This window comes from Equus quagga, chromosome 7, assembly GCF_021613505.1.
Source record: "Equus quagga isolate Etosha38 chromosome 7, UCLA_HA_Equagga_1.0, whole genome shotgun sequence".
Lineage (NCBI taxonomy): Eukaryota > Metazoa > Chordata > Mammalia > Perissodactyla > Equidae > Equus > Equus quagga.
The window spans coordinates 2,212,430-2,239,659 of NC_060273.1; the positions used below are offsets into that span (position 1 = coordinate 2,212,430).

The 27,230-nt window shown below is 41.5% G+C and overlaps 1 protein-coding gene across 1 annotated transcript in view; it reads left to right on the forward strand.

Annotated features, from left to right (window-relative positions):
* Positions 1–27,230, forward strand: part of LOC124241943 (ATP-binding cassette sub-family A member 17-like) — a 94,639-nt gene that overhangs the window by 56,760 nt on the left and 10,649 nt on the right. The window contains exons 16-25 of the mRNA XM_046666338.1: positions 2,412–2,510; positions 10,458–10,620; positions 12,252–12,555; positions 14,460–14,733; positions 14,901–15,105; positions 15,972–16,191; positions 21,905–22,063; positions 24,489–24,667; positions 25,346–25,474; positions 26,321–26,515. Coding sequence (XP_046522294.1) covers positions 2,412–2,510; positions 10,458–10,620; positions 12,252–12,555; positions 14,460–14,733; positions 14,901–15,105; positions 15,972–16,191; positions 21,905–22,063; positions 24,489–24,667; positions 25,346–25,474; positions 26,321–26,515 — 1,927 coding nt within the window. The remainder of the gene's footprint in view (positions 1–2,411; positions 2,511–10,457; positions 10,621–12,251; positions 12,556–14,459; positions 14,734–14,900; positions 15,106–15,971; positions 16,192–21,904; positions 22,064–24,488; positions 24,668–25,345; positions 25,475–26,320; positions 26,516–27,230) is intronic.

Below are 27,230 nucleotides of genomic sequence, written 5' to 3' on the forward strand. Positions count from 1 at the left end.
CCAATCTTCACACACACACAGAAAATAACTATTAAATTTTATTAAAACTTGGAGGGGAAAACACAGCAAAAGTTGTTTATTAAAAACATTAATAAAATTGATAAACACCTACCAAAGTCATTAAAGAAAAAATACAAGTAGCCAGCATTAGGAATGAAATAATAGCTATGCATACAGAGCATAGAGTTAAAAAAGGATAATAAAATATCATAAATAAATTGGACAATTTAGATAAAATGGACTGATTCCTTGAAAAATACAACTTAGCAAAACTAACACAAAGTGAAAGAGAAAAACCTGAATAACCATATATCTATTAATAAAATTGAATTTACAGTAACAAATTTTGGGAATCCAAATAGAAAAATTCCAGGTCCTATCAAACATTGAAGAAATAAATAATGCTAATCTTTTAGAAAACAGAGAAGAGAGCACTTCCCAACTCATTTTAAGGGCAGCACAACTCTGATACCAAAACCTGGAAACAGTATGACAATAAAAAGTTACAGAGTAATAGTCCCCATGAACATAGAATTTAAGAAAATGTGAGCTGGCAAATAGATTTATCTGGAGGTTCCAGGATGGCTTCATTCCCATGTCTGGTGCCTCCTCAGGGATTTCTGGAAGGCTGGGCCCAGCTGGGACTGCTGACCAGAGCATCTACACAAGTCCTCTGCACCATGGTGGTTTCAAGGTACTCAGGCTTTACATGATGGTTTAGGGCTCTCGGAGAAGCCTTGGCAGAGCCTGAAGGCTTCTTCTGACCTAACCCTATCACTTCCATTGCATTCTTAGTCAAGCAAGTCACTAAGGCCAGCCCAGATTAAAGAGAATGGGAATTAAGCTCCACCTCTCGATGGGAGAAGTAGCAAAGAATTTACAGCCATCTTTTATTCACCATGTTACCCAAGATAAATGAAAGCATATGTCCAGACAAAGGACATATAGAAGAATGTTTATAGCTGCTTTATTCATAAGCATCCTGACTTGAAAACAATCCAAATGTCAATCAACAGGAGAACCAATAGACGATTTGTGGTATATTCCTTCCGTTGAATATTACTCCACGATTAACAAGAATGAAAGACATGCAACAACAACATGGTTGAACCTCAGAAACATGTTGTATAGATAAAACTAGATACAGAAGAGACTTATGATTCCATTGACATGAAGATAAAGAACAGGCAGAACTAACCTATGGTGATAGAAATCAAGACAGTGGTTGTCCGAGGGTGAGAGACGGAATCATCTGAAAGGGGCATGAAGGCACTTTCTTGGGTGAGGGACATGTTCTACATCTCGATTGGGGTGAGAACAAGGCATTTCACTATCTGTAAATTTTGCCTCAAGTCTGAAAAAACAGACATATTGACCTTATTGCAAGACAGTAGCAATTGCATGAACACAATTTCAGTAACTAGAAACTGAATGAAGAGCAAGATATTGAACACACTGAAGTTATAAATAATGAATTTGTAACAGACTGGCTACTTTGCTAAATGTTTTTACATTATCTCAATTAATCTTTATAACAACTCTGTGAGTTAATATCTATCATATAGACGAGGAAAGATTTAGAGAGGTGAAATAACTAACCCAAAGTCACACAACTAGTAAGTGGCAGAATCTGGACTCGAATCCAGTCAATTCACAATCCAAGTCCTTAACCACCGCCTGCCTGCAGAGGCATACATGGTGCAGGCCTCTACTGGGCATCCGGCGTGTGAATAGGGTTTCTTAAAGTCTCTTTGTTGGGCTGGACACTGGGTTGTGTAAGAATAGAAGTCTCCATTGTAGAAGATCGTCATGGATTTTTTAATATCACACAAACAGCCATGATTCATTCAATTAGAAATAAATGGAAGGCATGTATAGGGAAGGGTTCGAGGTTAACAGACTTAAGAATTTAGCTCCTTTCCTCGTTTAGCATAACAGTTAAGAAAAAAAAGCACTGTCCCTGGAGAGAGACGGCATGAGTTTGAGTCCTGGCTCTGCTACTTATCGCTGTGTGAACCTCATAGCACTGTCCTCAGAGAGCTGTAGAGAGGATTGACAGACTCAATACTTGGAAAAGGGCTTAGAGTGGCCTCTGGCATTTAGCAAGCATTCCAAAAATAGTACTGTTATTTCTTTTTACTCAAAAGAAGAGAGATGAATTAATGTTCATTTTGCACCTACAATGTGCTGGATGTGTATTAAATTTATCCCTACAGAAATGTTTTGAAGTAAATGCTATTACCCTCATTGTTCAAGTTCAGAGTCATGAAGCTAGAGAGTAACAAAGTTGAGATTTGAGCAAATATCTTCCTGACTCCATAGCCCATGCTTTGTCCCCTGTAGGGAGCCAAGGGTGATAATAAGGAATTCACCTTCCACCTCTGAGGAGTAAAACTGCTCTTCCCTTCCAGGTTTGAATCTCTATTTACTGAGTTGGAACTGAGGCAGGTAGAGCTGGGCATCGCCAGTTTTGGGGCCTCTGTCACTACTATGGAAGAAGTCTTCATTCGGTAAGCAAGTATAAAACTGTAGACTCCAAGAATCTCAGGGTTGGAAGGAATCTTAAAAGGTCATCCTTCTAAACATTGCCCAGTGCTTGAATCCTTTCTTTTTCTTTCTTTCTTTCTTTCTTTTTTTTTTTGTTGAGGAAGATTAGCTCTGAGCTAACATCTGCTGCCAATCCTCCTCTTTTTGCTGAAGAAGACTGGCCCTGAGCTAACATCCGTGCCCATCTTCCTCTACTTTATATGTGGGATGCCTACCACAGCATGGCTGGCCAAGCAGTGCCATGTCCACACCTAGGATCTGAACCAGCAAACCCCAGCCCACCGAGGTGGAACGTGTGAACTTAACCGCTGCACTGCCTGGCCGGCCCTGAATCCTTTCTATAATATCCTCACTGAATGGTCTTCCAGCCTCTTAGTAGTACTTTCAACAATAGGGATATTGGTTAATGGAGAAAATGTTGAATGTAATATTATTCAACAAACTTACCTGTTCTAGTCTATAATTTTTTTTAATCTGTTGGGAGTGTAACTGATATTAAGTTGAATCTATAGATCAATCTGAGGACAACAGACGTCTTTAGAACTTTCATTCTTCCAGTCCATAGATAGTGCATATAGCTTCATTTATTTAGGTCACTTCTTTTTTTTTCTTTAAAGGTTTTATTTTTCCTTTTTCTCCCCAATGCCCTCTGGTACATAGTTGTATATTTTTAGTCGTGGGTCCTTCTAGCTGTGGCATGTGGGACGCCGCCTCAGCGTAGCCCGATGAGCTGTGCCGTGTCCACCCCCAGGATCCCAACCGGCGAAACCCTGGGCCTCCGAAGCAGAGCGCGCCAACTTAACCACTCGGCCCCGGGGCCCGCCCCTACTTAAGTCACTTCTAATTGCTATCAGCAATGTTTTGTAGTTTTCAGAAGTTTTGCATGTCTTTTGTTAAATCTATTTCTAAGTATTTTATGGTTTTTGAAGGTATGGAAATAAATTTCTCAATTTCATTTTCCACTTAATTGCTGATACATATAAAGCATTTGATTTTTTATTATTAACTTTTTACCCAGAGATATTTAATTCACTTATCATTAGTTCAAACAGTTTTGGGTTGATTCCTCAGTATTTTGTATGTAACTATCATGTCATCTGAAAGACAGTTTTACTTCTCATTTTCCAATCTTTATGCATTTTACTTGCTTATTTCACTGGTGGGAGCTTCAGTATAATGTTGAGCAGAAGTAGTGAGAATGGATATCCTTGAGTTGTTAGGGGGAAGTGTTGTTTTATCACAACCAATAGTTCATTCTATTTAACCACATTTCTTCTTTCTATTTTCTTTGAGTTTAATTTGCTGGGTTTTTTCCCCCTTATCTTTCTAAGATAAATTTTTATATAGTTTATTTTCAGCCATATACATATTCACATTTAGCCATATGTATATGTGTTAATATAAATTTCCCTCTGAGCTTCGCTTACTTGCATTTCACAATTTTTTGGTATGTAGTATTTTCATTACCATTCAGTTAGAAATATTTTCAGTATTCTGTGGTAATTTCTACTTTGACCTATGGCTTATTTAGAACTATATTTCTGTTTTCTTTTCTTGTTTTGTTTGTGAGGAAGATTGTTGCTGAGCTAACATCTCTTCCAATCTTCCTCTATTTTACGTGGGATGCCGCCACAGTGTGGCTTGACGAGCGGTGCTAGGTCTGCACCCAGGATCCCAACATGCGAACCCCAGGCCACGGAAGCAGAGCACGTAAACTTAACCTATGCCACTGGCCGGCCCCAGAACTGTATTTCTTAATTTCCAAATTAATGGATATTTCTAAAAAATGTTTTTTGTTTGATTTTGCCTTGTTTGTTTTGTTTATGTAATTGATTTCTAACCTAACTTCACTGTGGTCCTAGCCCATACTCTGTATAGTCTCTTTCCTTCAAAATTTTTGAGTCTATGGCTCAGCCCATATTCAGTGTAAAACTTCTTATGTTTTTGAAAGAATGTGCATTCTTCAATTGTTGGGTGCAGTATTTTGTATATAGCAATTAGGTCCAGTTTGTTAACTGTATTCGGCAAATTTTCAGTGTCATTTAAAAAAAAATTGTCTGCTTATTCTCTGTGTTACCAAGAGCTAATATTTTGTATTTTAATTCTGTCAAATTTTGCTTTACATTTTCAAGCTCCTATATCAGGTGCCTACAAATTTAGAATTGTTATATATTTTTCTGGTAAGTTGAACATTTTAACATTCATTTAGTTATATTAGCTATGTTTTGGTTAAAATTTTTATGTCTGTCTTTGTCCATCCTTTTGCATTCAATCTTATTGTAGTAAAATAATCTTTTTGCTTGTCCATTCCATTCTGTTGTTTTCTGGCTTTCTTTACGTCTGTTGAGATGTCAGCTGCCAGTATTATTGTCATTTTTGAATGCACTGTGTCCATTACCTCTGGCTGCTTTTAACATTCTTTTTTCTTTGCCTTAGGTTTTCAGCATTTTTACAATGATGTGCCTTTGTACGGTTTTCTTTGTGTTTATTTGCTTAGGATTTTTAGCACTTTTTACACTGTGGTTTGCTGGTATTGGCCAGCTTTGGAAAATTCTCAACCAATATCTCTCCACATATTGCTTCTGATCCATCCTCTTTCTCTTCTCCTGGGACTACTAATTATACATGATTTTTACCTTTCATCTGTCACATATTTTTTTTGCTTGTATTCATTATCTATTGATACATAACAAATTACCCTAAAACTTAGCAGCCTTGAAACAACACATTTATTACCTTTCAAGTTCTGTTGGTCAGCAGTCCAGAAGCGGGTAGATAGGTGGTTCTGGCTCAGGGTCTCCTGTGAGGTTGTAGTCAAGCTCTTAGCCAGGGCTGCAGGCTCCAAAGGCTCAGCTAGGGGAGGATCCACTCCTAAGCTCGCTCCTGTATTCTTGGCCAGCCTCAGTTCCTCGTTGTCTATTGGCCTCAGTTCCTCATCATGTGGGCCTCCTCCCAAGTTGCAGAGTGACCTTATGATATGGCAACTGGCTTCTCTCACACTAAGTGATCAGAGAAAGAGAGAGAATGTGACCAAGATGGAAGCCATAGTCATTTGGTAACTTTTCTTGGAAGTGATATTTTATCACTTTTGCTGAATTCTATTCGTTAGAAGTGAGTCACTAGGTCTAGCTCACAATCAAAGAGAGGAGACTAACACAAGCAACAAGAGCACAAATCAACAAGTGGGACTACATCAAACCAAAAACTTCTGCACAGCAAAGGAAACCATCAACAAAATAAAGGCAGCTTTCTGAATGGAGAAAATATTTGCAAACCACACATCTGATGAGAGATTAATATCCAAAATATATAAAGAACTCATATAACTCAATATCAAAAAACCATGGGGCTGGCCCAGTGGCCAAGTGGTTAAGTTCGCATGCTTTACTGCAGGTGGCCCAATGTTTCGTTGGTTCAAATCCTGGGCGCGGACATGGCCCTGCTCATCGAACCACGCTGAGGCAGCGCCCCACATACCACAACTAGAAGGACCCACAACTAAGAATATACAACTATGTACTGGAGGGCTTTGGGGGAGAAAAAGGAAAAACATGAAATCTTTAAAAAAAAATTTTTAAAAACCCAAATGATCCAATTTTTAAATGGACAAAGGATCTAAATAGACGTTTTTCCGAAGAATATATTCAAATGGCCAACAAGTACATGAAAAGATGCTCAGCATCACTAATCATGAGTGAAATGCAAATCAAAACACAATGAGATATCATCTCACACCCATTAGAATGAGTGGCATCAAAAACATAAGGGATAACAAATGTTGGGGAGGATGTGGTAAAAAAGAGAACCCTTGTGCACTCTTGATGGGAATGTAAACTAGTGCAGCCACTATGGAAAACAGTATGGAGATGCCTCAAAAAATTAAAAATAGAACTACCATATGATCCAGCAATTCCACTTATGGGTATATATCTGAAGGAAATGAAATCACTGTCCTGAAGAGATATCTGCACCCCAATGTTCATTGCAGTTTTATTTACAATGACCAAGATGTGGAAATAACCTAAGTGTCCAGTCCACTGACACATGAATGGGCAAAGAAAATGTGATACGCACACATACACACACTATGGAATACTCTTCTGCCGTAAAAAAGAAGGAAAGCCTGCCATTTGCAACAACATGGATGGACCTTGAGGGCATTATGCTCAGTGACATAAGTCAGAGAAAGACAAATACTGTATGATCTCACTTATATAGGGAATCTGAAAAGCCAAACTCATAGAAACAGAGAACAGATTTGCAGTTGCCAGAGATGGGGGGCGGTGGTGATTAGGTAAAGGTGGTCAAAAGGTACAAACTTCCAGTTATAAAATGAATAAGTTCTGGGGCTGTACAGCAGGATGACTGTAGTTAACAATACTGTATTGCATATTTGACAGTTGCTAAGAGAGTAAATCTTAAAAGTTCTCACCACAAGGAAAAGAATTTGTAACTATATGAGGTGATGAATGTTAACTAAACTTGTAGAAATCATTTCATGTATATACGTATATTGGATCATTATGTTGTACGCCTTAAACTTATACAATGTTATATGTCAGTTATATCTTAAAACTGAGGGAAATTGGAGGAGATAATGACAGAGTATGAATACTAGGAGGTGGGGATTATTGGGGCCACCTTAGAGACTCTCTACCACAGTGAGGAAACTCTCAGAGGAGCTCTTAGGCTATACTTTGGGAAAGCTTATGATGTTTGAAGGAATTGTGGTGTGGCAGTCACCAACCTCACCACACTTCCTTCAAGTATCAAATGATAGGCTTTCCCAAAGTACTGAAAACTCCCCTCCTTTCCTCCTGAAATTCAGCCTTAATAAATGACAGTCTTGTTTTTGAAGTAGCAAAAAAAAAAAAAAAAAAAAAATTCTACTAGCAGACACCAAATGAGGAAAAAACTGAAAATACAACCTTATGTCATGAAATTTGGGGAGAAAATATTGTGGTGAAGTACTGTGTGGCTCCTAACCATCCCTACATACCCACCTCAGGTACCAGATGAAGTATTGAAGGAAGGCAACAATAGTCATGATAATTCTCAGTAATATCTCCCAATTTGTAGGAAAGCTAAAGAAGAGATGAGCAGGAACCCTAGCAAAGTCAGGGAGAAACCCTCAAGGACAAAAGCAGAGACTCAACAAAGGCAGAAGGGCACCCAGGGCTTGCCATCTGTGGGAGCCAGGCCTAAAATGGCTGCAGTGATCCTTGACTTCTAGTAGCACCTGTGTAGCACCCCCGCCACGGTAAATAGGGCTGACCTGTATAACCAATAGAACTTTGCAGAATTGACAGTGTGTGACTAATAAGGCTAGGTCGTGAAAGATATTGTAGCTTCTGTCTTGCTCTTTCTTGGCTGAGTCAGTCTGGAGGAAGCTAGCTGCCATTCATGATACTCAGGCTGCCCTAGGGAGAAGTTCATGTGGTGAGGAACTAAAGCCTTTTGCTAACAGCTAACAAAGAGCTGAAACCTCCTGCCAGCGGTATGCTGGAGCTGGCTCATATTGGCTCACAAAAGGCAAGTATTAAATTATCAAGAATTTTGTGAGCCAGTTGTCAAACACAGCCATTACTTAAAGTTAAATTGCATAAACTTATAAATAAATAAATCACAGTGAAAACAGTGGTGTGATTCCGATACGACTTCCAAAGTGTTTTTTTTTTTCACACCACCAAGCAATTAACTCAATTCTGACACTATCTACCTGGAGACTAACATCAGATCCCACAGGTTAAGGGTTCAGTCTCACAAGACTGCCCCCCAGCCACCTCACTTCAGATGCTAATCGCAAGTCCAGGTTGTCACCTGTGCTTCTGATGTACCGGCTGTAAATTGGAGGTTCCCACAACCCCCTCTCCTGGTTCGATTAATTTGCTAGAATGGCTCACAGAACTCAGAAACATTGACTTACATTGCCAGTTTATTATAAAGAGTATGGTGAAGGATACAGATGAACAGCTAGATGAAGAAGTACATAGGGTGAAGTTTGTGAGAAAGGAGCTTCCACATCCCCATGTGTTCACCAACCCAGAAACTCTCTGAACCCCGTCCATTTAGGTTTTTATGGAGGTTTTATTACATAAGCATGATTGATTAACTCATTGACCATTAGCACTTGAACTCAATCTCCAGCCTCGCTTCTCTCCCAGGAGGTTGGGAGATGGGACTGAAAGTTACACTTCTCTAGTCACATGGTTGGTTCTCCTGGCAACCAGCCCCCATACTTTGGTGCTTTCCAAAAGCCACCTAATTAACATAACCAAAGACACCTTTATCACTCTCATCACTTAGGAAGTTACAAGGGTTTTAGGAGTTCTTTGCCAGGACTGGGGACAAAGACCAAATATGTATTTCTTATTATAAATCACAATATCACCAATGGTAATACTCAAAACTTCATTTCCTCGTGATTTGGCTACAATTTACTGTTATCAGTGCTCTTGAGGTTATTTACATCTACTTAGATCTGTATAGTGGAAGTGTTATATTGATAGTTTGATATCAACCATGGCAAGAGTATTTTCACCATGGAAATTGGTGAAAACTATAAATTAGGGTTTAATTTATTGTTTTGTTATTTGTTTAGATTAAGAAAGTGATGGAGAAAATGTAGATAATGCAAATTAAGCTTAAAAGTGTGTCATATCTGGAGCCATTTCATTAAGAATAGCATAAAAATTTGAGGAAATATTCTCTCAGTAAAAGTATTATTCAGTTCAACAAAAATGTTGCTCACCTCACAGATGAATGAGTAAAGTACTGACTTCTGTATTTGTTGTTCCACTTTTATCTTAATCATTAATGTTACTTAAAATATCAACCAACATTCTTATCTGAACTACACTCAGAGAGTTAGCTATTAGACCAGCTAGCACACCACTGCCTGCTGCATATGAGGGCAGCATCTTGGAAGTGGATCCTCCTGCCCCAGTCAGGCCATCAGCTGACTGCAGCCCTGGCTCATAGCTTGAGTGCAACCTCATGAGAGACCTTGAGACAACTACCTACCTATGCCACTCCCAAGTTCCTGACCCACAGAAAGTGTGTGAGATAATAAATGTTGGCTGTTGTTTTAAACTGCTAAATTTTGGGATAATCTGTGTCAAGCAATAGATAACAAATACACTGTCTTTTACAGAATTGTACTGGAGGGCAAATGAGCCACAATTTACTGGATTATTTTGTTGTGATGAATTCCTAGGAGTAGAATAACAGGTCCAAAAATATGAATAAAAATATGTTTCTTGACTTGTTAACGGTTTGCTGCCAACAGTGAATACATCTTTTTGCCTAGAGCAGGGTTCGACAAACTTTTTCTTAAAGGGCCAGATAGTAAACATTTTAGGCTATGTAGGCTTAGTGACGTAGTCAAGGATATTATGTAGGTACTTAGATAACCGTCTAACATGTAATCGTTTAAAAATGTAAAATCTATCCTGAGTTCATGGTCATACAAAAAGAAGGCCTTGGACTGGATTTGGCCCACTGGCCATAGTTTACCAACCCCTAGCTTAGAGTGTCAGCAGTGCTGCATTTTATAATTTACAGTTTTTGCTCATAAAATAGATGCTTTGTTTTTTATTTTAATTTGCATGTGGTATCTTTTAAGGAAAATAATGAAATTTATTAATGCTAATGTTGCCTCAGTTGTTTGGAAAAGCCATTAGTCAGTTAATTCAATACTTTTACTCAGTGCCTATTTAAGAACTTTCTGGCCAGTATATACTTACTATCAGTATATAATCTAGGTGCAGCTCCTTTTCCTCTCATTATTCTTATCCTAACTCCTTATTTTTTTCAAATTTTACGTGACTTTTATTCTTTAAATCCAAAAAAAATGATATGTGTTGTGACTTTGAGAATTTGTATTTCTTTTTGTTTTTGGTTTGGTTTAGGGTTAATAAGTTGGTAGATTCCAGCACAGATATCCAAGCCATCAGGCTTTCCTCTGTCCACTCTCAACAACTGATCAACAGAGTGCCTGTTAACAGAATTAAAGGTGTTCATTCAAGGATCTTCTCAATACAGTCTGGTCTGCCAATCCAACCAAACACTGGGGTGAGCAAATATTTCAAATGTGTGCAAGAAAGCCGATTTTGGTTTAATCCTTGGAATTCTGCTCTTATTCTGTCAAGAAGTATATAATCCTTTTACAGAGACTTAAAAAAATGTGCAAATGCTAGGCTCTGCTAGGTTTCAGCAATACCATGCTCTGTATTCTAGTTTGAAGGCAAAATGCTGATGTTTTCTGACCATGATTAACCCAACGGAAGAAAGTATCAGAAAAGATCATAGAAAACATCTTGACCATTCCTCTCACCAGGAGGAAGAAAGAATAAAATAACCAAATCTCCTGGCCAACAAGCATGTTTAATCTTTCTTTTCAATCTTTTACTGTGAAACAGATCATGTATTGTACCACCTGGAATTTAAAATTTTTTTAATATATTTTTATGAAATATATGGACAACATGTAATGTCCTTTAATGTTGAAAAAAAGAATATTGATGTGCATTTTATAAAGTGATCTTGACTTAGCTATCTACATGGTATTACTGTAAAATAATGAGACTGGTTTTCATGGGTTAGTGAAGAGATTAGTTTCATTGTATCATAATCTTGAATCACATGTTAAAGGGGAAGCTGTCATTCAGAGAGCCTCCAAGTTGAAAAGGGTCTTGCAAGTCATCTAGACCAGCCACCTATCCTGTACAAGAGGCTCTTCTCCAACCCCCAGCAAGGAGTTATCCGGACTCCATCTGGCCAAGCTTTGCTTTTGGAATCTTCCCTGGATGTTTTTCTCAGGGTGAAACCTCAAACAAGTCAATAGCACTGCCTTTGATGAATGCTTGAGGTGAATGTAGTCTCCATCATGTCAAATGTGGGAAAGTTAGGGGGTGTTTGGTAGAGACTTTCAGGGTTTCCTTGGTGTTTTGGGCCAGGAACTTAGGAATGCCTGGCTCAAACCTGACCACCAAGCCTCTTCCCACAAAGGCTCTTGGGTGACAAGTGGTGCACAAAGAACACTGGCACCTGAGGCTTGAAGGCCCCCCTGCCTGTCACAGCTCGTGTAGCACCACAGAGAAGCTGGATGGGAGCATGCGGTGCTAATCTCCAGGATCTCCCACCCCCAGGCCCAACTCTAGATCTTGGGATCTCAGTGCACTTGACTACGCACTTTGACATTTACTATCAGTGCCACAGAGGACATCTTTGTGCATGGGTCATACTTATACAAGTATACCTATACTACATTACTAGAAGTGGAGTTTCTAGGTTAAAGACTTTGTGAATATTAAATTAAACTTTATTCATTCAGCTAGTTTGTTTTCTAAAAGAGTTGTACCAATTAACACCCCAGGAGTGGTATTTTCCCCACATCCGCATCTACTTAAAATTTTTGCCAATCTAGTGGGTAAAAAAAAATTTGATCATGTTTGCATTTGGTATCTGTTTAGGCTGTTCTCCGGTACTCTTTCTAATCTATGCCTTCTTTTTCTGCTATTAAATGTCAATCAAATCATTAGGCCAAATAATTTTAACTTGAAGCAAATTTTGAACATAATCAAAATGTTAGATATAACATGAGAGAATACAATTAGACATGAGCCAGAGGCCACTTAGCTGCCTGCCAGCTTCTGTCTGTGACCGTGTTAATGGTGTATCTCCCTTTTTTTTCTTTATCGTAGTTTGATCTTCTCTGCCAACAGTTCTATGCCATGCTCCTGAAAAGGGCTAAATTTTCTTGGCGCAACTGGCTGTTGATGCTGTCATTACAGATCCTGGTGCCTCTGGCAATCATTATGCTCAGCCTCACAATCCTCAACTTCCAAATAAACGTGGACGATGTCCCATTGGAGCTGACCCTAAAAACATATGGTCAAACTACTGTTCCATTTTTTATTTCCCCAAATTCCAGGCTGGGTCCTCGGCTTTCACAACATTTTACAGATATGCTTATAGCTGAGGAACAGATTCCTCTGGAGATCCTGAGTAAGTACCAGGCCCAGGAGTACAGGGCATGAAGCAGGTCTGTTGCTCCTTGTAGTAAAGCCGTGTCCTTCCAGGCCATGTGATACTCCCTGAAGTCAGACTGAATAGTCAGACATGTCAGAAAAACATCTTTCAAACCCCAGATGACAGGAAAGGGAGGGTTCCTAGATGAGACCAAGTTGTGTCCTTCTAGGGACTAAAGCATGTTCAAAAGTGAAACTGATAAATTATCTGATACATTTGAATGTATTGAGAGGAGAGTTACACTCTTTCAAGGGAATTTGTGGATGACTTTGTGATAGATGTAGAAAAAACTAAGCAAATGAGAAAAGGAAGACATTAGCTCCTGAGAGGAAATTTGTGCAAAACACACACACACACACATATATGTAATATAGTACTTGGCTCAGCTGTGAATAATTTTTACTTAGTCATAATAATGTCAAAACTGACTATTGATTTAACCAAATTTATGATATAAATCTAGGGTGAGAAGAGGGTATAGGAAGACCGTATGGGTTGGGGATAGTTTTAAGAGAACAAAATTCTCACTTCCATAGTATGATATCAGTAGATAAATGTGCTATTTAGCCATCTGGAGAAACACCAGCTAAAAGATTTGAAAGTGGTTGCCTCTGGTGAGCAGGCACTAGGGGTGGTGAAGGGTAGGCCAGGGCACTGCCATTTCTCATTATAAGTCTTGTATAATTATTTTAGTTTAAAAATTATGTTCATGTGTTGTTTTGATTAAAAATAAAATTTTAAAGGAATTATTTTAATAAAGTAAAGAGATCAAATGCAGAACGTGATGTAGCAAAATGGTTAGGTGCGTAGTACCCTACCTCTCCAAACCTTGGTTTCTTCATATGCAGAACGGAGAGAATTATAAACCTTGCCTTACAGTGTCTGTGGGAGGATTCCATGAGGGAGCGCCTATCAAGGGCTTTGCATAGTTGGCACTCAGTGAACCTTCAGTCAGTGGTAGGATTGTCATTATTGTTGTTGCTGTGATTAAAGATCCCTTCCAGCATGAAAGACTCCAGAATTCTAGGTTAGTCATATATTTTACATGGCACTGTGTGCTGAAAATACAGTGACGAACAATATTGCTACCAGCCCTTGGTGAGCTTCCAGCCCAGAGGTCGTACGGATAAGTGACAGTAGTTACAATACAAAGTGACAATAATGATGATGATTGGAGTGCTATAGGATCACATAGACGTGTCTCAGCCCTGGAGGGCCAGAGTAGGCTCCTGAGTAAGAGCCTGAGATATAAATGGGAATTGACTCATAGAAAAATATCCCAAACCATGAGAAGAGCCTTTGTAAATGAGGGGAACGGTCAGTCCTTAGGTATGGCTGGAACGTAAAGATGTGAACTGAGTTTGGGCACTGTGGATCACGTGCAGGGGTTTGGCTCTATCCCGAGGACAGTGGGGAGTCACTGGAAGTTGTCTGGTGGGGTGCAACATGATCAGATGAGTCCTTTCACACAGACTGGAGGCACTGGGTAGAAGGCAAGGAGCTCATTAGGGCCACAGAGTCCCAGCAAAGTTAGTGGGGCCTAGGCCACGTCAAGGCCATGGGGGAGAAGGGGAGTAGACAAAGCTGAAAGAGATTTAAAAGGTGACTAGACAAGGCTTTTTTTTTTCTTACTGCCCCAGTCAATGAAAGGGAAACTTTACTGAGTCCCCAGAGCCCTGGGGCTGGGGCAGGAGGCAGCCCTGCGGGGAAAGATCACTGGGATTAAGGGCACGGCCATGTCAGGAGAAGCTGCTTTCAGATGTGGGTGGGGTTGGTAATGAGATGCCCAGGGGAAGCAGGGTTGGGGGCAGGCCAATGGTGAGTCCTCTCTGCCTCACTGGGCCTGGTGTGAGGTTCTTGGATGTTTCGCTCTCTTCTAGGTTCAGTAGAAGCATTCCTACTGAAAAAGGCAGAGGAGGAGCCTGAGGGCTTTGATCAGAACTACATAGTGGCAGCCTCCTTTGAAGATGTGGGGAACAACACGATAGTGACAGCACTGTTCAACAACCAGGCATACCATTCCCCTGCCGTGGCGCTGGCGCTGGTGGACAACGTTCTCTTCAAGTTGCTTTCTGGTGCCAGGGCGTCAATTGTGGTCTTCAACAACCCTCAGCCTATGTCACTTGTGGAGACCACAGAGGATTTCTTGTACCAGTACGTGCAGTTTCCCTTCTCTCGGTTGAAGCTTTCCCATCTGCAGTGCTTCTCCCTTTACCACATATTTCTTTCTTTCTTGTGTCTTGTTTTAATTACAAATTTTTATTTGCTGTGGGCAGTCTACTTAAACTGCTACCTCTCTCCTCATGTCCTATCTTTTACAGGGGCCTTAGAGGACATTATCTTGTTATCAGCTTGCTTTTTGGAATAGCTTTCCTGTCTAGCTCTTTTTCCATCTTGACAGTGAAAGAGAGAGCTGTCAAGGCCAAGCACGTCCAGTTCATCAGCGGAGTTTATGTGGCTATTTTCTGGTTCTCTGCTCTGCTGTGGGACCTCGTCTCCCTCCTTATCTCCACTCTGCTGCTGTTGGTAAGGGCTGCATGGTGCTGGGATCCTTCCCCAGCAGGTCACAGGGAGCTTGCCTTGGGGACCCCGTGAAAAAGACCAGAATTCTAAGCTGTCAGCTCAGCCCCTGTTTGGCAACCCAGAGTGTGAAAGCACCTTCACTGCTGACCCTCAGTAAAAGATGATTGAGGGGGCCGGCCCCGTGGCTGAGTGGTTGAGTTCATGCGCTCCGCTTCGGCAGCCCAGGGTTTCGCCGGTTCGGGTCCCGGGCGTAGACATGGTACCGCTCATTAGGCCATGCTGGGGCAGCATCCCATGTGCCACAACTAGAAGGACCCACAACTAAAAAAAATATATATGTATAATACAACTATGTACCAGGGGGCTTTGGGGAGAAAAAGGAAAAATAAAATTTAAAAAAAAAGATGATTCAGGTCCCAGCATCATTAGGAGCAGAGGGGCTGCTCTAGGTCTGCAATGGGCAGCATCCCCAGAACTGCTGCCTCAAGCATGCGCCTTGGGAACGTGTGTTTACAGTCCAACAGTCGCTCACCAGGGCACTCAGGGCTGCAGGGCTTGGCTGTGACTGAGTTGTGCAGGTTGAGGGTTCCCTGGTCATTTGTGCAGAATGGATCCTGTCCGCCTTTGTTCTGCCTATGTGTTTTGTAAACATCTCTGAGCCCCTGATCTCACTGCACTGATTTCCAGGGGAGCTCCTTGAAAACAGAGCCCAGAGCAGCTATCTGTGTACTGTTGGATGCGTAAGTGAATGGAGTTACCTGTGGAGTGTTGCTAAGACCTTATTTTTAAAATTGAGAATATCTTATCCTTTCTCTAATGCTTGGGGTTGACTCTTAGTGACTTTTCCAAATTCTTCCCCCTTTTCTAAGGTGGTGTTTCTGTGCTACAATGAAGAAGCTTTTACACACCAAGAAAATGCCCTGGCTGTCATTCTTTTACTGATGCTCTATGGCTGGGCTATCATCCCCTTCATCTACCTGACCAGCTTCTGCTTTCACAATGCAGGTGGTGCTTTTGTTAAGCTCATCATAGTGCTCATCTTCTTGAGCATTTGCCCCTTTATTCTTGTCACAGTCACAAGTGAAAAAGGTGAGGACCATTATATCTACACATCACCCAGACATTTAATTCTTCCTCCAGCAGCCACAGAAGTTGTACTCATGAAAGTGTGTGTCTCCTGTGTGTCACATGAAAGTATGAGCTGTAGTCTGAAGAGCCCCAAGTTGACAGTGTCCTAAACACACATCTCCAGGAGAACAGATAAACATAGTGGTTAGATTCATCCAGTGGACTATGCTCAGCAACAAAAAGGGAACAAGCTGCTTCCCACATGGAGGAGCATGGATGAATATGAAGACATGGTGTTGAGCGGATCAGGGCACGCTCTGATCCCACTTACAGGCAAAATGAGTCCTGGTGATAGAATCAGAAAAGCAGGGGCCGGCCCGGTGGCGCAGCGGTTAAGGGCACACTTTCCGCTTTGGTGGCGCGGGGTTTGCCAGTTCAGATCCCGGGTGTGGATATGGCACCACTTGGCAAGCCATGCTGTGGTAGGCGTCCCACATATAAAGTAGAGGAAGATGGGCACGGATGTTAGCTTAGGGCCGGCCTTCCTCAGCAAAAAGAGGAGGATTGGCAGCAGATGTTAGCTCAGGGCTGATCTTCCTAAAAAAAAAAAAAAAGAAAAGCAGTTGCCTCAGAGTTAGGGGGAGGCTAGGTTGACTAAATAGAGATCTTAGAGAACTTTCTCGATGATGGAAATGTTCTCCATCTTGATAGAGGTGTTAGTTATATGGGCATGAATATTTGTCAAAATTCACCAAATTGTCCACTTATCATCATGCATTCCTCTGAAATAAATTATTCCTCAGTTTTAAAAATGGTAATAAGTAAATAAATAAGCCAAAGTTGGGAGAAGGCTGTTTGGTGAGTGTGTAATTAGAGTAAAAGGAGCTGAAGAGGAGCCATTGCCCACTGTGTACCTTAACACCGACATCTTCATGTTGGTGCTGCCATCCCTCTGGATCAGGGCTGGATACACACATTCATATTTTACCTCTGTAATGCTCTTTTTCATTTATTTTTATGCTGACCACCTCCTTTAAATTGACTTTTGGGTTTGTTGGGGTTTTTTACTTAAAAATATGCTAACAGCTCCCTCTGCTTTCATCTTGGGAGTCATTCTATATCTTAAAGGACTTTACATGTATATAGTCTTATCTATTTTGAATTTATTTTACTAATCTAACTCTCAGAGTTTTGTGGTGTCCTTTTTAGTTTTCACACATACCACCTGTGGAATTTTAGAGTCAGAATTGTTTTCATCTGAGAGGATCAGAAAAGTGACAGCTTTTGACTTTATGGTTGAAATAGAACAAAAAGCATACTTCAAGCAGAGAAAAAGGGATTAGCGAAGGAAGTCCTAAGGGAACCCTAACCCAGTGGTTCTCAACCGTAGTGTTCATCTGAGATTCACTGATCAGCATTGAAAGACATATCCCGGTGATCCCGACATAGGTGGTCCAGGGAATCACTCAGAAACACTGCTTTAATCTCCAGGAAGGACCTAAGGATTCCTCCCTTTCTCCTTTCCTCTGCCGCCCAACCCCGCCCCAGAGGGACAAATACTGCAAGTCCAATGACACTGAGGAGCCCTGAAGAGGATAGAGCTTTCAGAGAGAATTACCAAGCTAGCATGCTTGACCCTGGACATTCTCTCTGGATCCCTTGGCCTTTCTGGGATACATTTCTTCATGGATTGCTTCATGCTATTTCTTCTTTTCCTTCCCATGCAGCAGTAACAAGGACCAAGGACCTTCTTCTACTTAACAGGAGGCAGCTTCTGACTTAAAAACTAAGTAGAATTCAGGGGCTGGCCAGTGGTGTAGTGGTTAAGTTTGAGTGCTCCACTTTGGCAGCCTGGTATTTGCAGGTTCAGATTCTGGGCATGGACCTACACACCACTCATCAAGCCATGCTGTGGTGGCATCCCACATACAAAATAGAGGAAGATTGGCACAGATGTTTGCTCAGCGACAGTCTTCCTTGAGCAAAAAGAGGAAGATTGGCAACAGTGTTAGTTCAAGGGCCAATCTTTCTCACACACACACACACAAAAACAACCAACATTGGAAGAAAAAAAAAAACTAAGTAGAAATCAGAGGAGTCAGGGTAGGGAGGCTGGCACAAGGCAAGAAGCTCCACCTCTAGTCTGGGGAAAGGGATGCTGATGCCTCCATGGGCCCCTTCCCTTCTCCCTGAGAAGAAAACCATTAGAGGCTAGACCTTGGCCTCTGTACACACGTCCTAGGAACCTCATTAGGATGCTGTTACCATGGCAGTGGACAGAAAATGAGGAATATAAAAGCTAGGGAATATATAAGAAGAATATAAAAGCTAAGGTCTGGTCCTGTGGCGTGGTGTTTAGGTCCAGTGCCTTCTGCTTTGGCAGGCGGGTTCATGGGTTTGGATCCTGGGTGTGGACCTCCACCACTCATCAGCCATGCTGTGGCAATGACCCACATACAAAATAGAGGAAGATTGTCACAGATGTTAGCTGGAGCTATTCTTCCTCAAGGAAAAGAAGAGGAAGATTGGCAACAGATGTTAGCTCAGAGCGAAAATTCCTTGCCAAAAAAAAAAAAAAAAAAGAACATAAAAGCTAAATCTGAGCTCTCTTTTCCCTGAGACCCCAATAGCATTATAACAAAGGAAATAAAAATGAATGAATTCATGGTGAAGAAGCATCTGAAGTGCATTCAAAGGGAGAAATGGCTGAGCAAGGACCCAATTTAGCACCACAGAATTCTGAAGAGGCTTAGGACCTCAAAGAAAGAGAGTGAAGGCAGGACTAAAAACAGTCTGCCGTCTCCACTGTCCCTGTTCCCACTTTCCCACCTGGAAGCATAGAACACACAGGCAGTCACGTCGGAAATCAGAGATCCCACCTTTGGATGAACTGAAACTGCTCTCAGGAGAGACCTACACATCTGACTGATACCCTGCCTGGTTGCCCTAAAATGTATCTGCCCCACCCCCCATACATCAAGCTAGCAATTTGCCTCCTGGTGCCTCATTTGTTCCTGTGAATAAATAGTCAAAGGTCACTGAATATTTGAGGATGGTGGCTGTAGAAAAGACAGAGACTAAAACAAACCAACAAAAATGAAACCCAGGGCTACGGAAACACAGGAAACAAAACAAAACAAAGATTTTTAGGAAAGATTGCATCTATTAAACAATAGAATTCTATGAAGAAAAAAATCTTCGAGAACAGGAAAGAGCTGATTGCCAAAATAAAAATTTAGCAGAAGAGTTGGAAAATAAAGTCAATTAAACACCCAGAAAATAAAGTAAAAAGATAGGAGAAATAGAGATGATAAGAGAAAAGGCAGGTGATGTGAGAGTACGTCCCGGAGATGTTACTATATTCAATTGACAAGTACTCCAGAACAAGAAAACAGAGGACATGGAGCTGAGGAAATAACAAAGAAATAAAACAAGAAAATTTCCCAGAGTTGAGAAAACAAATCTGAAGATTGAAGGGATCCTTCAAATGTCCAACAGTGAATGAAAAAACACCTACACCGTTAAACTTCCTAGAAGACAACAAGTTCTAGACTCAATTCAATTATCAATCAAGTGGAAGGATAGAATAAAGACAACTTCAGATGGGCAAACAGAAATTTTACCTACCATATCACTTTCTTGGAAAGTAATCAAGGATAAAGACCAGCAAAGGGAAGGAGTAAAGCAAGAAAGAAGATGCAAGATCCAGAAAAGAGTGGATCCAACCCAGGAGTGTAGCAAAAAAAATGTCACCTTTGTTTGGAGGGCTAGATATTGATAGTTTGTGACCTCTCTTCAGTCTTTCAGCAACTTTAGAATAGGATCCAGACAGAAAGAAGGAAGGAAAAAAGGGGAAGATGTAAATATCTGTTCCTCTGATTAGATGTATTGTTGGTGAACACTTTCTCTGATTCTGGTTAGGGTGCACTGGGAAGGAGGGATTGTCCCCTCTCAGATTTCAACCACTCCTTTCTTAAGGACCTGGAGATCTCAGAGCAGGAGTGGTCTCGGGGGAGCCCACGGCTGACTGTTAATTCCTAGGCTGGGCTCTTTAGCCCTGTTTAGTGGTTAAGTTTTTCTCTATCCCATATAAGAGCTGCAATGCTGATGTTCTGGTAGTTTTTTCCTCTCCCCTCCACCTCAGCCTCCAGGCTAGATTTCCAAATATAGAATTCTGAAGAGAGAAAATTAGGAGGGTAGGACCCAGTATGGCTCCTTCCTAGTGTACATCTGCCCGCTTTGCAGCTGTCCTACTGCGGTATTATCTCCTCGGATACAACTCAATGTCTGGTCACCGGAGCCGTGACTCTCAGGCCTTGGGGCCCAGACCTCAGTGAGTGTGTGGAGCACCGCGACTTGTGAGTTCTGCCCCAAGCTGCACTTCATGCCCCTTGGGTAGACCTTGGTCTGCTGCACAGTTTCATGGTCCTGGCCCAGGAAATGTTGGTTGGGAGACCTCATAGCCAAGGTCAACTCGTCTTACATCACAGTGGCCTCCACTGACAGGAATTTCACAGACTGGTACCCAAAAGCTATACTGCTCTTAATCCAAGTCCTGAGAGTGGAGTTCATTTTTTATAATTGGTTCAGCCTCTCCCCATTGTAACTGTAAGTCAGATGCCCATGGGCTTTCTCCCCTGAAGTACCCATTGGTTTGGAACTGGTTTTGTGAGTTGTCACGAAGTCTGAAATCAGAGCTTCTGTCCTCATCCCTTTGTTTCTCCTTTTTGTGAGTGAAGATTTATTGAGGTTTGTGAAGGATGGTACCTGGCAGCACATGGAGGCATTAGGGATAAGCATGAAGCAGCCTGTGGGGAGAGTGAGGCTCAATTACATCTGCGATCTATAAACATGGTCCCATTACTGGGCCATTCCCCATACAGGGGACTATGAATTAATCCTCTTGTAAATTAATAAGCTTCTGAGTAGCATAATTATTTATAAAGCAATTGTGTTTCTTTGTTGGAAATAAACATTTAAAATATACCACAATTTATTTATAACCTGTTTGGCATTTCTTCACTTTTTAATGTAACATGAACCTAAAAATTGGCTTCTCTTAACCTCTAAGAGGCCCCGGTTTCTGTATATTTATTTTATAACCAGCCAATTTACTGACTTGTCTTTTATTTCTAATAGTACTTTGGTTGATTCTCACGGGTTTTCCAGGTACATGATAATGTATGGTATCTTCAAAAAATGATGGTTTTCTCTCCATAGACTATATAGGCAGGGACTATGTCCTCCTTATCTGTCTATCAGATGACCCTCAAACAACTCCACAACTGGCCCACGAGACACTCCCGCCTGGCCCGAGCTCCCTTGTAAACCTCATCTTCCTCTAGCCTTCAAATTCCCCACTTCCACAGAGGTATCCCATCCTGCAGCCTTGCTCTTGCTGGGTTTCCCAAACACACCAAGCTCTTTCTGATGCATCTGCATAAAAAATTGGAACAGAAATAAAATGACAGGTTCAAGAAGTATTGCAAAAGAAAAATACTTATGGCTTGGAAGTTGAATGACTACAGCAGAAGAGGGAATACCAGGAGTCAGGAAGAACAAGATATCTCATCTGGGCCCTGGGAGTGTGATGGTGCAGAGATAGATGGAGTGATAGATATAGATAACATACTTTTTATACAGGATAAACAGGCACAGTGGGTTCAGAGAGATGGTAAGGGATGTGCACTTTTCTTCCTGCAAGTAGAATTAGTATATTCTGTTCCCCTCACAGATCTAGGCTACAAAGCAGTCTCAGAGTCCTTGGATCACACATTCCTACTGTTTCCAGGCCACTGCCTGGGGATGGCTTTCTCCAACTTATATTACAACTTTGAACTACGGAAATTTTGCAATATGAGGAACCTGAGTCACACTGAGTGCAATGAAGTTTGTGAGTATTGCAAATGGAATTTGTTAATTACATTTTTTATTGAGATATAATTCACATGAAATTCACCCTTTTAAAGTATACAATTCAGTGGTTTTTAGTATATTTAGAAGGTTGTGCAACCATCACCACTATCTAATTCCAGAACATTTTTATAACCCAAAAAGGAAACACTCTATCTATTAACAGTCACTCCCCATTCCCTTCTCCCCTGAACCCCTGGCAACCAATAATCTATTTTCTGTCTCTGTGGATTTGCCTGTTTTGGACATTTCACGTAAGTGGCATCATACAATATGTGGTCCTTTGTGTCTGGCTTCTTTCATCTACAATAATGTATCCAAGGTTCATCCATGTTGTAGCATGTGTCACTACTTCATTCTTTTTTATAGCTGAATAATATTCCATTGCATGGATAGACCACAATTTGTCTATCCATTCGTCAGATGATGGACATATGGGTTGTTTCTACATTTTGGCTATTATGAATGATGTTGCTATGAACATTCATATGCAAGTTTTTGTGTGAATGTGTTTTCAATTCTCTTGGGTATACACCTAAGAGTGGAATTGCTGGGTAATATGGCAATTCTATGTTTAGCTTTTTGAGGAACCACCAAACTGTTTTCCATAGTGGCTGCACCATTTTACATTTTACCAGCAATGTATGAGGGTTGCAATTTGTCTACATCCTCTTTAACAACTTTTAAAATTAATTACTTTTTAAAATTGTGGTGAAATATATACAAAGTTTACCATTTTAACTATTTTTAAGTGTACAGTTCAGTGGCATTACGTACATTCACATTGTTGTGCAACTATCGTCATCATCCATCTCCAGAACCTTTCCGTCTACAAAATGGAAACTGTCCCCATGAAACACTAACTCCCTATTCCCCCTGCCCCATCCCCTGGTGACTGCCATTCCACTTTCTGTCTGTGTGGATTTGACTACTCTAGGTACCTCATGTGAAATGTTTAAATTCCTTTCTTATTTCCTTTTATGTATATTCTATAGCTATTTTCTATGTGGTTACCATGGGAATTACATTTAACATCCTAAAGTTATAACATTCTAATTTGAGTTTATACCAGCTTAACTTCAATATCAAATAAAAACTACCCCTATCCAGCCCCATCCCCACTCCTTTTCAAAGGATTCTTTTTTTTTTAAAGATTTTATTTTTCCTTTTTTCTCCAAAGCCCCCCGGTACATAGCTGCATATTTTTAGTTGTGGTTCCTTCTAGTTGTGTCATGTGGGATGCTGCCTCAGCATGGCCTGATGAGCGGTGCCATGTCTGCGCCCAGGATCCGAACCAGTGAAACCCTTGACCACCGAAGCAGAGTGCACGAACTTAATCACTTGGCCACGGGGCTGGCCCCCCACTCCCTTTCAGTTATTGAAGTAACAATACATTTTTATTTTTTATGTATTGTGACTCCAGAAACATTGACTAATAATTGTTTTTTTAATGCACCGCTTTCTTAAATCATGTAGAAAACAAAAAATGGAGTTACAGACCAACATTACAACAATACTGGCTTTCATAATTGTCCATGTATGTACCTTTGTGAGAGATCTTTATTATTTTGATCTTTATGTCCTGATATGGTCAATGTCCCCTATATATTATTAAATGAAACAAGTAAGTTGGAAAAGATAATGCATAGTATCATTCCACTTGCATTTTAAAAGATTATATCTGGGGGTCAGCCCTGTGACATAGTGGTTGGGTTCAGTGTGTTCTGCTTCGGCAGCCTGGGTTTGTGGGCCCCAATCCCAGGTGCAGACCTGCACCACTCATCAGCCATGCTGTGGTGGCAACCCACATGAAAAATAGAGGAAGACTGGCACAGATGTTGTCTCGGGGTAATCTTCCTCAAGCCAAAAAAAAAGAGATTATATCTGGAAAGTATGGAAGGATTATACACAAACTGTAACAATAGTTTTGGGGAGTAGAGAAGTATCTTTACTTTCTACCTCTCTTTTTCCCACTGAGTGCATATTTATTGTATCATTTTAAAATACATGTATTTAAAAGAAAAATTTCAAGGCAGATCGGATTAAAAAGAGGAGAATAGAGGCTCCCCAGTGTTTTTGCATGAGTTGTCAGTTGAAGTTGCAGGGCAATTAATGATTGATAGAAGAACCAAACGTATAAATATTTTGCATTTCAAATAACTGTCATATAGAAAAGAAGTCTTCTGCTTTACTGCATTATTTTTATAGAACATTGGTTATAGCAAGGAAAACAAAATAATACTCATGTTTACCGTCTGCTGAGATGTGGTAATAGCCATTGATGACAATAATGCTTCTTTTAAGTGATATTTGTTCTAATAGAAATTTACCTACTATATGTAACAGGTGAGCAAAAGCTTGGAATATCACCCAAGGTTTGATAACATCTGTTTATCCCATTTTAGTAGAGGGATATATATTCCAGAAGAACATCTATGCCTGGGAGTCTCTGGGGATAGGGAAGTATGTGACAGCCCTTGCCATCTTGGGACCTGTGTACATTATCCTGCTTTTCCTCATTGAAACCAATGTCTTGTGGGAACTGAAAGCCAGGTTTTCTGGCTTCTACAAGAAGGGAAAATTGGTGAGTGGATCAGAGTGTAACTCTCTAAGGACAGGTCAAAGGGCTGGTTCCATAGGTTTCTTCCTGTGGTCTGTAGTGGCCTGATTCTCAGCATCCGAGAGAGCCCATAGACCATCTAATCTATCCTGAAGGCAGAGAGGTGACAGTTCATGCCCAGGACCCCCAGGGACCTGGTGGATGAGGGAGGAAGATTTTCGGCTTGGTTCCTGTGGCTCTGGTCAGCCGAGTATAAATAAGACCCTAGGTTTCCTAAATCTAGTCCCCTTTCTAGAACACCTCTTCCCTATAGTCATCCAGGAGCCAAATAGGAGAAAGATCTGTTCTGTCCGTTCTTGGTCTGAATATCTTCCAGAACTGAGGCCCCCCAAGGAAACTCTGTAGAAACTGACATTTGTTATACCTTGGCATCCCCAGGCTTCAAGTCTTTTAATTTTCCTCAAAAGCCAATGCTTTGTGAAGTTTCCATATCCACCATATCATGGTCAAGTCAATATGCATTCAGTCTTGAATACCTATAGTTGCCACTGAGAAAGGGGTGGTAGTGTGTGAATTAGAACAGAGGTCAGCTGGGGCACTTTCAAGGCCTTCCCAGGGAGAACCCAGTCCCTGTGGTTCCCTCTGTCTCTCTCTCCTACCCCCGCAAAAGCAGTCACACTTTCCATCCTTGTCTCGGGAAAGCAGGTAGCGTTGCACAGTGAAGTTGCAGTGCCTGGAGACCAAGATGTGGAAGAGGAGGCGAAAATGATTGAGACTTATTTGGAAAAGTTGTGTAAGAAGAACCCACTGGTTCTTAAAGAATTGTCAAAGGTAAAGTCAGATGTGGCTTAAAAAGCAAAGACCATTACTCTTGTGGGCCCTTTGCATAAGGAAGCAGCCAGCAGAGGGCTCCAGGCTCTGCCTGCTGGCTTGGAGTGCTGGAAAAGGACTCAGGTGAGCTTCAGTGGAGACAGACTCAGGAGGTTTCCTCTGTGGATGAGTCACATCTTAATCTGTCTGTAGGCCCAAAGACAGAAGCGGGCGCCTCAGCCCTCCATTGTCTTTTCTGGGATCCCCTGTAAGACAAGAGGGTTTGGGATAGGAGGGGCACCAAAACCATGAACCCCAGGAAGCAAGGAAGCCTCGAAGGTTGGACATGACTGGTTGAATCTCTCTCGGATCTAGAAGACAGTTTGTGGAGGAGTTGAGGTGGGGGAAAATGCTCCAAAAGCTCAAACAAACCTGGTTAGTCTCCTTGAGCCCCAGCCAGAATTTTTTGAGAGACTCTTCAAACATCCAGGAACTTTGTAACATTTTCTCCAAGTCTATTAGTCTTATTCTTTGTTTCCCTATAGTTACTGGTGGTTAAAAAAACCAACAGCAACTCAGGAAACATCAAAGGGGTTTTGTTTGCTTCAAGGACAGAAGGGAAGAGACTTATCTTAGAAAACTAGTTGCTCAGTTTGCAGAGACAGAAGGAGGAGAGAAAACCTCACTCACCCTGCTGGAAGCAGCAGCTGGAGGAGAAAGCAAATCCAAGCCTAGGTCCATCAGACCCCCTGGGCCCTGAGGGCCACTGGGACCTGTGCCAGAACCTGTGTGTGGGGAGCACAGGGTAGCTCTTGATTGCTGACTCTAGGCCTCCTCACTGTGTGTCTTCTGTCTTGGGTATTTCAGGTCTATGCCAAGAAGGTGCCCCCACTGGCTGTGAACAAGATATCCTTCACTGTTCAAGCAGAGGAATGCTTTGGCCTTCTTGGCCTCAATGGAGCTGGGAAAACTTCCCTTTTCAAAATGCTTACAGGAGAAGAGCCCATCACCTCTGGGGACGCTTTTGTCAAGGGCCTCAACCTCAGCTCTCACTTGGGGAAGGTAGGGTGTGACCTAGGACAAAGGAGGCGCCACCCTGGGGATAGGGTGGGTGTGTTGGGAAGAGAGGGCACTGAAATACACCTGGGGGTGTTACATCGGCTTGGGGTAAAAGAACTGGAATGGACCTGATCTTTGAAAATTCCACATATCAGGTTCATCTGTGACTCCCAAATCCATAGCTCCTTCCCAGACCTCTTCTCTGAGCTCCAGAGCATATGTTGAGCTGCTTACTCAACGTTGCCTCTTGAATGTCCTACAGGTACCTGAAACTCAATGGAACCCCAAAGCCATCAGCTGTCCCCAAACCCCCAACCTCTTCCTCCCCGTCTCCCTGTGCTTGCTGGGGGAGGGAGGAGCACACATCTACTGCTGTCCAAGGCACCACCCAAGACATCTAGTCAACAACCATAGTCCATGGACACTCCCTCCCAGATAGCCCAGGAATCTGTTCTTCCCGGCTCTGTTCCCACTGTAGTCACCCTAGCTGAGGCTGTTCCTAATTTTCAGAGCTTATCTTCTTGCCATCTCTGCAGCATTTCATAATGCTGATCTTTCCCTCCTTCAAGCTCTAGCCTTCCTTTGCTTACTTCTACAGCTTCCCCTCTTCTGGCTCTTTTCTGTCGCAAACACTTCTTCTCAGACTCCTGTGGTAGATCTTCTTCATCTAGCCCATTAGACTGTGGTGTTCTTCAGGGCTGCAACTCAGCCCACCATC